The sequence below is a fragment of the Parus major genome, chromosome 14, assembly GCF_001522545.3.
Source record: "Parus major isolate Abel chromosome 14, Parus_major1.1, whole genome shotgun sequence".
Taxonomy (NCBI): Eukaryota; Metazoa; Chordata; class Aves; order Passeriformes; family Paridae; genus Parus; species Parus major.
This window is the reverse complement of record NC_031783.1, coordinates 13289915-13304283: the sequence shown is the minus strand read 5'-3', so window position 1 is coordinate 13304283 and position 14369 is coordinate 13289915. Positions and strand designations below refer to the sequence as shown.

The 14369-nt window shown below is 56.1% G+C and overlaps 2 protein-coding genes across 2 annotated transcripts in view; both read right to left on the bottom strand.

The window, feature by feature from the left end:
• Positions 1 to 465, bottom strand: part of LOC117245152 (transmembrane protein 11, mitochondrial-like) — a 9153-nt gene extending 8688 nt beyond the window's left edge. The window contains exons 1-2 of the mRNA XM_033518000.1: positions 293 to 465; positions 55 to 231 (exon numbers count right to left, since the gene is read on the bottom strand). Of these exons, the coding sequence (XP_033373891.1) occupies positions 55 to 231; positions 293 to 465 (350 nt within the window). The remainder of the gene's footprint in view (positions 1 to 54; positions 232 to 292) is intronic.
• A 1503-nt stretch (positions 466 to 1968) lies between these two features.
• Positions 1969 to 12793, bottom strand: NATD1 (N-acetyltransferase domain containing 1). Its single transcript, XM_015642805.2, has 3 exons — positions 12612 to 12793; positions 6015 to 6133; positions 1969 to 5302 (listed from the first exon to the last, which is right to left on the bottom strand). Exons 1-3 carry the CDS (start codon positions 12706 to 12708, stop codon positions 5186 to 5188), a joined length of 333 nt encoding a protein of 110 aa, XP_015498291.1. The 5' UTR covers positions 12709 to 12793; the 3' UTR covers positions 1969 to 5185.
• Between the last annotated feature and the right edge of the window lie 1576 nt (positions 12794 to 14369).

Here is a 14369-nt window from a genome sequence, read left to right as displayed (position 1 = left end):
GCCGCCGGGGCCCGCGCGCCTCCTTCCCCACGCCGCCATCTTGGAGACACTCGCCTCGCAAATGTCTCCGCCGGCGGCCCGCGGGCGCGCCGCGATGCCCGACGGAAGATGTAGTGCGCGGGGGCGGCGGCGGGCGCTGCTCGGGGTGGGGCTGGGCCCCCGAAAGGACTACAAGTCCCGCAGTACCCCGCACCGCCGCGCGGCCGCTGGGGGCTCTGGGGCGTGTAGTCCCTTGAACGAGGGCGGTGGGGCCAGGAGGGTACCGGGGTGGGACCCCAGTGAGACCCCTCGCCACAGCCCCGTCACCGGTGGCGGAGCCCGGCCCGTCACCGCCTCGGCTCGGCCCCGCCGCCCGGGATCTTCCACCCGGTGGGAGGAGCGCGGCGACGAGTCCCAGCCTGCCCCGCGGCCCCGCCATGAGGGGATGGGCTGCCGATGGTCGGCACCGCTCGGCAGCGTCAGCATCGCTTCATGTTCCTAATCCAAAAAAACCCAGGAGGTTCCTTCCCTGCGGGGGAATAGGGATGGAGGATCCTCCCTCCCTGGGAGGAGAGGCTGGGCGGTTTGAGGGTGAATTTCGCCCCCTTAATCAATCTCGAAAGAGGGGCAGTGAATGGGGAGGCTCCCCTGCTGCATCTCTGAGGAGGAATAGATCACAGAATCACTTAGGAAAAGACCTCGAGATCATCAAGTCAATACAAAGTTTATAACCAAACGCTTTTCTAGAATTGCAATGTAGGTTTGGTACTGCCAGAGCTTTCCCAGCTCCTGTGGATCCATCCAAAGGTTTTGTGGGTGACCTGTGCACGGTGCTTGGACTGGTTATCTCCAGGATGCTTGAGCCTTTGCAGGGCTCCCTCTTGCTCCCGGCCGGATTCCTCCCAGAAGAGGAGCCTTTTTCTCAGGAATTTTAAGTTTTCCCTTATCAAATAGCAGCTCCCTGTCTGTATCCCCCCCTTTATTGGAGCCCTCCTCCAGCCTGACAGCGCACATCAGGAGACAGCAGCGCTGGCTCTGCATCCCCCGTTCCTAGAAAAAGCCTCTTTTTGACATTATTCCCAAGTGATGTAATGGGACTGAAGAGAACAAACCCCTGGCTGCCTCCACCTTCCCAGGCATCCCGAGGCTGCTCTCCCAGCCTACAGGGCCCTCCCACACCGCTGCTCTCTCAGCTGTATTTTGGGGGGCAGCTGTTTCGGGGGAGGTAAACTCTGCATTCACAGGAACAAGGAGGTGTTTGGGAAGCGTGCCCAGCCCGGCAGAACGTGCAGCAGTGCTGGGACAGGCCGGAGCATGGACTGTCTGGAATGTGGAATGTAAACAGAGTGTGTTACCAGCAACAGCCCAGCTACAGATCCCAACCGACCGTGCTGTCCCTTGGGAGCAGCAAACCCCAGGCTCCTGCTGCAGCCCAGGGGCAGCTTGTCATGCTGGATCAAATCATACCTGTTCTCCACACCAACCTTCCTGGCAATTTGAGTTATCCAGACTTCAGCCTCAGCCTCTGTAGCCTTCACACAGCATTGGGAAGTGACACAAATGCCCTACTAGGAGTGCTCAGGCTGTGCTCCCAGCCCTGAGGAGTGCTGGTTCCAGGAGGGAAGGGCCTTGTGTCTCTCTAAGTCACCTGCCTGCCTACCTTCCTCTGGACAAGCACAGCTGCTGGATATTTAAGTATTTTCATGCCCATCTTAAAACAGTGGACATAAACACTGATTGCTCATTTGCAGGACAACTCCCAAAGACTGGCCTGAAATCCAAAGGAGGAATGATGAAGGTGAGCAGGGCTGGATCAGCTGGCAAAGGAGAGGAACCAGTTGTGATCCCGCTCACCCTGAGCTCTGCACAGTCAGCACGAGGTCAGCCAGCCCTGTGACCTCAAACAAAACACAGTAATTTCACCCCTTACCTACTGTTCATTTTCAATGGGACCATGTGGTCCCCCCAGCACAGCACAGCCACTGCAGCTCAGTTAAGCCACACTTTTATTGTATTGTATTCCATGCATTATGTTCATGTTTTATAGTATGACAGAGGGAGGGATCAAGATAAATGTTAAACATAAACAAGAGCAGAAAGGTTGTTTGTAACAGGTCCTGAGAAGGAAAGGCACATCGTAACCACCGAATCCAACAGAACGGAAACCTTGGACAGAGGAAGACAATGCTGGAGAGCGGATAAGGGAGGGGTGTTTCAAGTTGGGGGCTGTGGAAGCAGGTTTGACAGCCACCTGCATTCACCCACCCACCAAAGGTCTGCAGTTCAAATGGGTTTGGGGAGCTCAGTATTCAACCAAACCACTTCCACACTCCTGTTGCCCGGGGGAAAGTCCAAGATCTCAAACTCCTCCAGGCTTAATCAGCACCAAGGAGCAGCACAGGTCTCAAAGCTCCTTTCTGCAGAGACCAGCTGGGAAAAGGCAGCTGGTGGGGAGGCAGGGAAGGGCTACCCAGCACTGAGGGACCCTGAGCCGGGTCCCACCCGGCCATGCAGGGTCACAGGAGCACCGTGGACTGCAGCAACGCTGGTGACCTGCAGGTATTGCTATTCACTGGCATCGAGGAGGAGGGAAGGCTGGGACAGAGCATGGACACAGCAGAGAAATGGTTGGCACAGACACTGGCACACGTCTCTGTCGGGTCAGACGCCGGGGGGGTTGTAGCACCTCGAAGGGAAGCAGCAGCAAAACCGTGTGCTGTGCCTGATTTAAGGCAGCGATCGCTGCAGGTGATCCAGCGCCGGGAAGCACGAGGTTCCTGCCAGAGCAGCACGAGGGGCTCCAGAGCCAGGCTGGACACTGGGACACTGCCCAGACAGCACAGCACACCCTCCAGTGAGCTGACACAACAGGGAGCTGCTGGAGACTGCACACAGTGGAAATGAGCACAAAACCAGAACAGAGGCTCACAGCACTGGGCTCAAACATCACTCCCGAGCACCCAGCCCTGCTGTGGCAAAGACACAAGTGTGTTATCTTGGCTTCCAGGGGAGGAAACAGTTCAGCTTCACCTTGGAATCAAGAGAAGGGATGGTTCAGTCATCACAGCAGGACCAGAGGCAGCCTTGCTCCTGTAACTATCTGTTGAAGTGTGTTTTGCATGTTAAAGAAGGAACATTTAGCAGCCCGCATTTCTTCTTGAGTCCCTTTAGTTTGTTACCTGCCACCCTTTCCCAGTCCCTCAAAGCCACCCTAAAGGTCACAGCCTGGGTGAAATAAGCAGCAGGAGAGCAGAAATGAAGCAGAGGCAGGGCTGAGCTCAAGGCCTTTCCTGAGCCGCACAAGGCAGAGATGGCTCTGCCCCCTGGCACAGGTGGTGGCCATGGGCAGGGGTCTCACAGCCTGCAGTGTGCAGGGCAGGGATGGAGTTTTGGAGGTTTGGAAGCCTTAGAGGGCTGCACTATGCTGGTGATGGGCAGCCCAAAAGCACAGGCAGACAGCAACGGTTCACCTTGAGCTGGTGGCCAGGGACAGCTCAGGCTGAAATCCTGGCACAGGGTCTCCATCTCTGGCCACTCCAACCAGGAGAGAAGATTGTAGTTTTTGCCTCTGCTGCCATGGATTTTGTGCTGGGCTCTGGGACAGGGCTGAGCTGCCTCTCACCTGGGGTTTCAGTCATTCCGTGGCACAGATTGTAAACTTTAGTCCCCACTGAGCTAAGCAAGGTCTGGATTTGGTCTCCAGGTGAGAGGCTTTCCATCTCCTGCCTGGCTGCAGCCCCCAGGTGTTGTTCAAGGCTGGGTGTGTTGAAAAACATCTCCCTCACCACAGCTCTGCCCTGGGACACTACAAAATCCTGAGAGCTCAGTGTGAGATGCTATGAGGTGTAGCTCAGGCCCTAGAAAACCCAGGCAAGGCAGGACAGGCAGCAAGCTGGAACCTGGCAGTGCCCTGCCATCAGGGTGTTACCTCTACATCTGAGTGTGGCAATGCTGGGTTGTGCTACAGAATTGTCATCCACGGAGGTAAGAGGGTGTTCCTCACGAAATGAGGGTGTTCCTGTTGCTGGCCAAGGTCCCCACGATGCCACCAGTGCCTTGAGCTTGGAGCTGTGAGGAGGCCACTGAGCAGACAGGTAATGCCATGAGCCAGGGCTTCTTTCCAAAGGCTGTAAGGAGAAACCATTGGAATCCACATGGACGCAGGCGCCTCTAGCACTGAACCCTGGAGATGGGCCAGGAGTAGTCCTGGAGGCCTCACTGCTGCTCTCAGGATGTCACAACGGGGCTGATCTGGGGCACTGACAGGGATGCAGAGATGGAGCAGATGGGGGGAATGGGGGGAGCCTTCCTCTTCAGCTGCAGGAAAACACCCTGGTGCCCTGGGATGTCTCTCATCGCTTAGGCCAGGGCTGGCTGTGGGGCTGGGCTCTTCTCCTGAGCAGGCTGTGTCCACACCAAGGGCAGGGAGACAGGAATAACAGTCCATGACCCTGTGGGGATGCCACTTTAGGGTTGTGTACAGAAGCTGGCATCTCCAAGGAGCAGCATCTGCAACTCAGCCACATTTCTTCCTCTGCACAGACACTGCCACAGCCTCTGCAGTCCAAGTCCACTCTTCACATGGGTCTTGTCTCTAGGCTCGAAGGTGTCCATCCCAGTGTCTCCACAGCCAGTGCAGCAAAGCCCCCGAGGTGCCACCATGGTCCACATGTTCTTGTATGATTGCATGTGGGCTTGGACACAGCTTGGTGCCCAACAGTGGATGGACCTGACACAGGGCGGGAGCACCTCCAGCACTTCCCTCTGTCCCACAAAGCTTAATCCACAGCATCTCCCCAGCTGCCAGGAGGAAAGGGGGGCTGGTACCCCATGACCACCCCTAACCAACATCCCCCAGCAAGTTCAGAGATGTTGCCAAGCAGAGGGGAGAGGATGCGGTGCAGAACAAGTCATCCCCTGGCCTTCTGATAGAGTTTGGTGGAAATATCACCCTCTTCTATCCCCTGGCTTGGGAGAAGCACTGGGGGGCACCACGTGTGCCCAGAGCCAGCCTGGCCCAGGGGCTGTAGCCATGCTCACACGTGGGCAGAGAGGAGGAGGTCGTGCCCACACTCACGCGCCGCGTGGACACGCTTAAAAAAAACGGGAATTGTGAGTGTGGGAAAGGGTTTCCTGAGACTGCAGAGAAGCGAAGGCCGCGTTGAACAGTCAGGGACAGCTGTGCTGGTGTGGGAACAGTCCTGCCTTAAGGCTGCAAGTGTTCCAGGTACTGCGGCAGCGGGTTCTCCTTGACGTATTTCTGAATGTACCAGCACGTCAGGTGGGCCTTCAGGTCCTCCTCCACCACGAAGTCCAGGGCTGCCTGCAACCAACGGAGATCAGGTGATTTTACAACCTGCACTCCCAGCCTCTGCTCCCCTCTGAAGCCTCATTGGAGTCCCGTACCCCTCACCCAGATGGGGGAAGCAGCAGGGGTCCCTCAGGTTCCCCCTGTGCAGGGCAGGTGGAGGGAGAGGCTTAAGGGGAGAGCAGAGCTGTCCTGCCACAGCCACCACCTCACCACAGAGTCCCCAGTTTAACCCTCAACACATCCAGCCCCATGGATGCTGCGCTGCTGGTGACCCAGCCCATCCTGTGAAACCACCTTCATCATCCCTTTGTCTCTGCTTAAAGGATCAGGGAGCAGCTGTACCCAAAGCACCACCCCACCCTTGTGCTCATGGCTCCTCAGCTCTCCCTGCACAGCCCAAGGCAGGCAAAGGGCTCACAAGGGCAGTGAAGGTTTAAGAGGAGGGGTCTGGCTTGAGCTGAGGTGAACCATCAGCCCCTGCACAAGGGTTTTTTGCTGAGAAGAGGAATGGGCCAGACCTGGGCGAGTGACTGGATTTGCTGACACTTACCCAGCAACTCTTACCACAAGAAACAGGAATGTCTGAGCCCAGATTTCCATCTGCCCCGCCAGCCACCCCATCTCCCAGCAGAGCAGGATTCCCACAGGGCACACGTGCAGTTCCAATCTGATGGGGCCTGGCTTCAGCCAGGATCTTTAGCCACAGCTGTGGCTGGGGACATACCTTTGCCAGGTGCTTGGCTATTCCTCTCCCCCGATAGGCATCCGGCACTTCCGTGTGCTGCAAGTCCACGATCCGCTTCCCCACGTACTCATAGAGCAGCACGGCCTTGTCGTGGCAACCTGGGGGGTGGGAGAGAGGGGTGAGGGCTGGGATGTCCCTGGGGAACCCACAGCAGGGGATGGGAGAGAGGACTGAGGGTTGGGATGTCCCCAGAGAACCCACAGCAGGATGAGCAGTTTTGGGACTGCTACAGCATCCCTCGTGCCCATGGGAATGGATCTGGTGCTGGGTTGGAGACTTTGCTTTCAGTGACACCTGGATGTCCTCATTGGTCACCCCGAGGTGTGAGCAGAGCCAGATCTGCTTGGCCTTTCCAAGCCCCTGGAGCAGGAGCAAGTTTTTGACCCAGCCCTGAATCAATGATGCCAGCACAACATGTTTAGGGTAGGAAAGCAGCTGTGGGGAGGGAGGAGATGTGCTCATGGTGGGGGAGAGCAAAAAGAAGAGGGAGAAAACCAACAAAGCTGACCCAGTAACAGCCAATTAATTTCTCCTCCAGCACAGGGTTTTTTGTTGTGGCACATGAAACAGGAGAAGACTCCTTGGGTCTGCTGTTGCAGCATTGTCTAGACACGTTTTGGAGAAGATGCTGGGGAGGTGAATGCCACAAACACACAGGAAGGTGCACACAGGTGTGCAAGGGGGGGATGTGCACACAAATTTACATGTACACACACAGGCTTCCTGTTTCGACACCCTGACCTTTCTCTCACAGCAGCTCAGTTACAGGAAAAAAGAAGTTTCAGCTCATGTATAAATCAGAGGAGTCAGAACATCCCTCTGGTTTCATCCACAGAACCTGAGCTTCTGCCTGCAGTGCAAAAGCGTTTCATTTCTAGAAAGTTTCTGTACTTAAAAGTGAGTTCCAGAAATGCAAGATCACAATCAAAGAGACAAGTTTGATTAAAATAATGGAAACTTTTCCTTCTCTCCAATGCTTTTTTAAGGCTGAAGGGCTGTAAAGTTCACCTGCATTTAGGATCTGCCTTAGCTGAGCTCAATACACTCTACCTCACTGCATTTCAGCTGAAAAGTCCAGCCCAGTTTGCCTCATCCCTGTATTCAAGAGAAACTAGAAATGAGCCCACTGGAAATTTGTGTTTCCAGAGAAGAAGCTCAAATTTTTATTCCTGCTCCTTTTTTGCAGACACTCAATTCCCCTACATTGGATGGAAACCTTCACATTTCCAGCCCAAGTTTATTCCTGCTGGTTTCTGCCCACTCCTTCTTGTGCCAACATTGTTCTTGGGTGGACATAAATAATTTCCCTCTCTGCTGTTCCCCCAAGTATTTATAGGCTTCAGTCCTGCCCCTCTCAGCTCTGGTTCACCAAAAAGCCAAGCTCTTTGAGTTTCCTCCAGACAGAAAAGAGGGAGCACTGCAGTGTTTCTCCATGTGGATCCAGGCACCCCAAAAAAGCCAAGGGAGCAGGTGAAGCCCTTCCCCAGCAGCACAGACCTGCCCAGGCTGGGGCATGGGGTGTCCTCACGCTCACAGAGCATTTGGTGGCAGCTCTCAGGGGTGGCAAGGGCAGAGTTGGCAGCACCAAAGGCTGTAAAATGATCTTATAGCAGCAGCTCTCACTCGTTCCAGCCCTTCCACCCCACTCTCCTCCCAGGCTAAAACTTTCCATAGCCTCTGCCTGAAGCTTTGAGAAGTTTAAAACTAAATTGACAACAGAACAAAATACCTTTTTCCTTTAAATACACTTTCAAAATATATGATCTGTTTAGAAGTATCACAGACACAAATCCATTTTAAAGCAGAAGGTGATGCAGTGTTTGGAGGATCTCAGACATATCCTGGACAGGTTTTTCCTCGATATTCCCTGTACCACAGCAGCTCCACAAACCCCCAGCCAGGACAGGAGCTGCAGAGTGCCAGCAGGGCACAGGTGAACACACACAGAAAGGATTTTACAACCATCCTGATTTTACAACAGAGACTCATTGCTGCTGGAAACTGGGCCCAGTTCAGAAAAACATGCCAGTTCAGCCAAGTGCATGATCACATCCACACACGCTCACCTCGGTGACACAGCACATGAACACCAAGGGCACTCAGGGTGTGGTGTGGGCCCTGCAGCTCACAGCCATGGCTTGGCACAAGCCAGCCCCGGTGCTGTGGGGTACCCCAGACACCCCAGGAAAGCTGGGGGAGCTGGAAGCACTGCTGACCCTTCCTGGGGGTACCCAGCCCCAATTTGATGCAATCACCCCCCAAAGAGAGGGAGCACAAGCAGAAACCCCACCAGAACAAGGCACAAGAGACACCTCCTGCCAGCCCCCAGCCCGTGTCACCCCCTTGGGCTCTGGGACAGGAGTTTATCATCCTGCACAGACAGAGATGGCACAGCAGGCCCAGGCCTCAGCCAGCAGAGCCCCAGGAGCCTGCCCGTGGTGTTTGGCTCACTGACACTCCCCTCCAGGATGTGGAGTCAATGCAAATCAGCACAGCCAGAGAGGAGCAGGATGGCAGCAATGGCAGCACAGCTGGTGCCCTGCTCGCCCTCTGTCCCTCCCTCCACTCACAGGGGGCTCAGGGAAGGGGAAGCTTTTTTGGGAGCTGGGAAAGGGACCAGGTCTAAACTTTGCTCTCCATGGAGGGCTTCCACCAGGAGCAGTGGTGGGCTCAGCCCTAATGCCAGACACAAGTCCCCAGGCTGCCAAGCAGAGAGCCCAGTCCCAGCCCAGCTGAGGAAGGGGCACGTCAGGCACCTGGACAGACACAGGCACCCCACCCCAGCCCATCCTTCAGTGCCCCCCTCTCCTGGCACACACAGAGCACCTGCCCAGCGAGGGGAGGCTGCAGCACTGCAGGACCATCCCTTGTCCCTTCTCCCTGTCCCCCTGCACCAGCCCCAGCCCACGATAGCCCTCGGTGTGCCCAGGACCCGGGCAGGGCCATGGCTGCTGCCCACAAGGCCAATTTCTGCATGCCAGCCTTTGGAGCAGCCCCTGAGCTCCAGCCTCCTTGGAACACTGCTGCAAAGCCATTCCCTGGGAGCAAGGGCAGAGAAGAAATGCCAGCCCCATCTCCCAGGAGCAGGGGGCAGGAGGCAGCTCCGGTCTTCTGCTGCTGAGCCAAAGAGCGTGGAAATGAAAAAGCAAAAGCTGCGTGTGGGGTGGGCTGAGAGGACGAGACGTCCCGAGGAGCTCTCGCTGCCTGCCATGGGCTGGCCTCACTCCCCAGAGAGCCACTGGCATGTTACTACGGAGAGAAAACACAACAGAGCACAACAGCCAGAGTGGAGACAGCACAACCCTGATGGAGGGGCCTCACCCGCAGGAATGGCAGCAGGGAGGGCTCTGCTTTGGAGCAGTTTCCTGTTTAGGAGCTCTCTGTGGCACGGGAGCAGCGGGGACGTCTTTGATGCAGTGTCTGGTGACAGATCCCTTGGTCCCTGCTGCAAACTCAGCACCTTCCCCTCTCCTGGAAAGCATCTGCCTCATCAGGGAGGAAAGCTCCAAGGCAGCACCTGCTCCAGCTTTCCCAATAAACCTGAGCCTGGACAAGGAGCTCCTGAGACTCAGATGAGCAGTGGGCAAAGCAGGAGCTTCCAGCCAAAATCGTGTCCAAACGCAGCAGGGGAGGAGTGGGAGGTTTGGGAAGTGTGGTGTGCTGCACCCAAGTGTTGGATGAATGGGAGCTGGAATGTGCGAGAAGCCCGCGCATCCCGGAGGAACTGGAGCTGCTCCACACTCGTGGTGAGCCTGACTGGAGAGCCTGACGGACATCAAGAAGTCACAGCAGCTGCTGCTAAAATCTCTTCCCCTGCCCAAAACATCTGTGCCAGCAGCTGGACCAACCAGCCGACTGCTTTGGGGTGGGGGATCCCTTTGGGTTTCTTGTTTTGACCTGAAATTTCATCTCAGATCCAAAGAAATACCCAGCTATTCCTGACAAAACCAGCCTATATGATTCCCATGGAAGCTTTTAGCTTTGACAAATTGATGTTTTCCAAGAGAGTCTCTGCACAGGGAGATTTCTGGCTGGCTCAGGCTGTTAGTCACATCCTAACCCATTACAAATCCAGTTGGGCGTCTTTTGCCCTCCTCTCGAGGGATAACGAGGCTCAGTGAGGTCTGGTTATAATCAGCTTTACTTTCAGCTTCTAAATGCTCCTTCATTTGGAATGCAAGGCAAAAGGGAACGTGTTCAAGTGAAGCAGCTGTTCCTATCAGAGTTTTAGGAGCTACTGCAGCAATGAGGGGAGGGAGGGGAGGAACCAGCAGAGAAAGGGAAGACAAGGCAAGCCCCAAAAAATCAAGTGCAATTCATCTCCCTTGTGCACAAGGAGGAAGTCCTGACACGAGGTCACACAGGGTTGCAGAGGCAAACACAGGATGATGCTGAAAATGAACACTTTCACAACCAGTTCACAGCTTTCACTGTCTCAGGCCTCCTGCTCCAGGGATTTCCAGAAATTCATCACCATGGAAAGTTTTCTACCCAACATCACACCACCATAAACCACCAGCTGTCAAAGTCTGGCTGCTTGGTCCACGTGCCTGGTGCATCCGTGTTTTCCCAGGGTATCCTCCACACTTGACATTAAGCAAAAATGAGAATATCACAGGAAAGTTTGCCCTGGAGCCCACAAAGTGCTGCTCATCTCTGCTACAGTGCAGTGACATGGGACAAGACCCTCTGAGGGTCACTTTGATGCCAAAATCTGTGTCTGACCCATTTACTGTCATTCCCTGCAGGCAGCAGGGAAACCCTCCCAGAGCATTCCACACCACCGATGCTCATTGTGCCAGGAGCGACAAAGAGCAGTGCAGGAAATAAACACCCTGCCACGCACTCCCACAGAGATGTTATCTCCTGACCATCTTCCAGGGCTTGGCTGCTACCAGCAAGTGCCTAACAAGGAGGAGGAGAGATGGATCACCCACTCCACACGGATGTTAGTCAGCACAGCAGGACAGCAGCACACTGCTCAGCTCGGCTGCCTTGTGTGGCCAGTGCTCAACTCACAAAAAAAGGCTCAGACTCCCTGAACTCCCAGATAAAACACAACTTTGAGCATGGGAATTCACCTGGGTGAGGCCATGGCGTGACTGGATGGGGCTTGGAGCAACCTGGTCCATGTCTGGACACACAGACAGCATCCCTGGGCTGGAATGAGATGAGCTTTAGGATCCTTCCAACCCAAACCATTCTGGGATTCTGGGATTCCATGACCCCCTCCTGAATCAGGAGGTTCTGTGCTGATTCACACACGACTCCCACAGCTGATTGATTCTCTCCCTCTCAAAGTTCACCCTCTCCAGTCACGACTCATCCCTGCTCAGCCACCAAACGCTCCTCGGCCCATGGTGTGGCCGGCAGAGCTTTTATCCAGAAAACCACAATAAAAGATTACGTTTCCCTAATAATTGTTGACCCTTGGCTGTCCCCTCTATTTCCTGCACACACCAACTCCACTGGCTGGGACAATGCTCTGGTGGTGGCAGTGGGGACCTGGCACCTGGGACCTCGTTTGATCTCAGGCTGAAATAAGCACTTGGTGAAATTGTTTTCTCCGCACCCGTCTCCTCCTTCCTCGCTCCACCACTGCCGAGCCTCCAGCCTGCACTTTGTAATTAGTGGTTGAAATGAAAATGGGGTGGGGGGGGAGGAAGAGAAGTCTAAAATAAAATCTGGGCTATTCCTGTTGTTTTATCGACAAAGCCTCCTGCATTCCCTATGATTTCTGAACTACACATTTCATGTATTTTTTTTTATTTTTTAAAGGCAGCTACCCTGCAATTTCTGCAGGGCAGTGAGGCAGTTTTACCCAGAGCAGTTCTCAGCACAACAAATGGGTGGGAAAGAGATGTTGGGATGGTTGAATATCTGGAATTACCCATTAAGACGAAGGCTGGGAAAGAATCAGGACACCACAGAGAAATTTTAGTGGCACCTATTTTTTTCCTTTGTTCACTCCACCCAATATGTGACAGAGCTTTTTGGGGGTCACTGTGTCACCAGAGCTCCACAGTCCCTGTCCCATAGGTGGCTGTGGCAGCTTGGATCCTACAGAACCGTGCTGGAGCCCCCGAGGGGCTTCCCTGAAGGAATTTCCCCAGAGAGTCCCCGTTCCCAGCCCCTCATCACCCAAAGGCACCTGCCCAGGGCAGTGTCCCCAAACCTGCCCGTGCCACCATCGGGCTCCACACACCGACCCCAGGGCGGGGAGCCCAGAGAGCCCCAGAGCCGGGAGAAGGTTTTAGGGTGCAGGAAGGGGATTTGGGGTGGGGGTCACACCGCGGCAGGGTGGAGAGCACAGGGGAAAGTGCTGTGGGACGCAGCGGCACGGGAGGAACGGGGGAAATAGGTGAGAACAGGAAAAAGAGGGAGGAACAAGAAGAAAACGGGGGGAGAGCAACGAGGAGGAAGAACGGGGAGGGGAAGCGGGGGAGAGACGGGGGGGGCGAAGGGAGGGAAACAGCGAGGGCTGAAAAGGAACGGGAATCTGGGGCCGCCAGCGAGGTCGAGCCGTGGGCAGAGGCGGCAGGTAACGTCCCGGGGAGCCCCGAGCGCCGTCCCTACCGTTGAGCCGCACGGTGAACTGCCGCCGCTTGCGATCGTGCTCCACCTGGATGGGGCAGCCCTGCTCCAGGAGGCCGAGCGGCGCCGAGTGCGCCATGGCGAGCCGGTGCCGGTGCCGGTGCTGGAGCTCAAGCCGCTGCCGGTGCCGGTGCCGGGGCGGAGGCGCGGTCGGGCCCCGGCGCGGCCCCGGCCGCAGGAAGCCCCAGCTGTGCGGCACGTGCCCGCCCCGCAGCCAATGGCCGCAACGCGCTTTTGTTTTGGTACGGCCGCGCGGCCCTTAAAGGGGCAACGCCGCCACAGCCGTGGGGACCGCAGGCAGCGCCCGGCGCCCCCGCGCGGGCGGGCACCGCCACCAGCACTGCGGGCACGGGACACGCGCGGTTCTGTACCGGTTCTGTATTGGACCTGTATTGGTTCTATACTGGTCCTGTACTGGTTCCACACTGGTTCTGTATCGGTTCTGTACCAGTCCCACACTGGTTCTGTACCGGTCCTGTACTGGCCCCACACTGGTTCTGTATTAGTCCCGCACTGGTTTTGTACCGGTCCCACACTAGTCCTGCACTGGTTCTGTACTGGTCCTGCACTGGTTCTGTACTGGTCCTGCACTGGTTCTGTACTGGTTTCCCGCTCTGGGTTCCTGGTGCCGCCCGCTCTGTGGCAGCTCCGGTTCTGCGGGCCCTGCTGGGCTCCCTGCCCTGCCCTGCCCTGTGCAAGCCCCCAGCCACGGCCCCTGTGTGATGCTGGGACCTGGAGGCTGCTCCAGGCCCCGTCCAGCCCAGCCTTGGACACATCCAGGGGCAGCCACAGCTGTGCCAGGACTCCACCATCCTCACAGGGAGGAATGGCTTCCCAATATCCCATCTAATTCCCCCTCGTTCTGTCCCTCCATCCTGTGTCCAAAGTGCCTCTCCAGCCTCTTTAGGCACTGGAAGGGGCTCTAGGGTCTCTCTGGAGCCTTCTCTTCTCCAAGCTGAGCACCTCTGGCTCTCCCAGCCTGGCTCCAGAGCGGAGGTGCTCCATCATGTACCATACACACATCATCTATCACAAACACATCACATCTTTGAGCCCAAAGCTCTCAGTGACAGGAGCTGAGAGTGCTCGAGGTGTCTGTGCTGGCTGTGCAACAGGAAAACCAGCAACACCTGAATTAACCTGGAACTAGGAACAGCTCAGCAGCAGCTTCTCTGCACCTCTGCACCATCTCATGTAGCTTGGCCTTTGTTTACTCATCCCTTCAGCTCCTGCTGCCCGAGTTGCAGCTGAAGAACTCACTGGATTGGGTTGTGCTGGTGTTCTGCCTCTCAGGGTCTCCTGCTCTTTTCCCACTCCCATCCAGCCCTGGCCCAAAGAACTGTGTGTCTGCCTGGAGAGAAGGCTCCATTCCCTTCCTCCTCCATGGATATTGGTGAGGAGATGTTGTCCTTCTCCCCATCCCCTCCCCGTGCTCCCACACCGTGTGGTGCTGCAGGGAGACACAAACAGCAGAACACCCGGGCAGGGGAACGCAGGGAATGCAAACACTGCAGCAGCCAGGCTGGGCACTGCTGGGGTGTCGTGGGGAGGAAGGGGATGAGTGATCCCAGGAGACAGTGGGTCTGGAAAACCCTGAGAGAGAGGAGGAAGGAGAAGCAGGTTTTGCCTGGACATGGGTGAGCAGCTCCTTATTGCTCTGCTGGTGATCACCCTGACCCAGAGCCTGCACAACCAAAGGTTCACCTACAGCCCCTGAGAGCATGGAGAGGCTTTCCATGG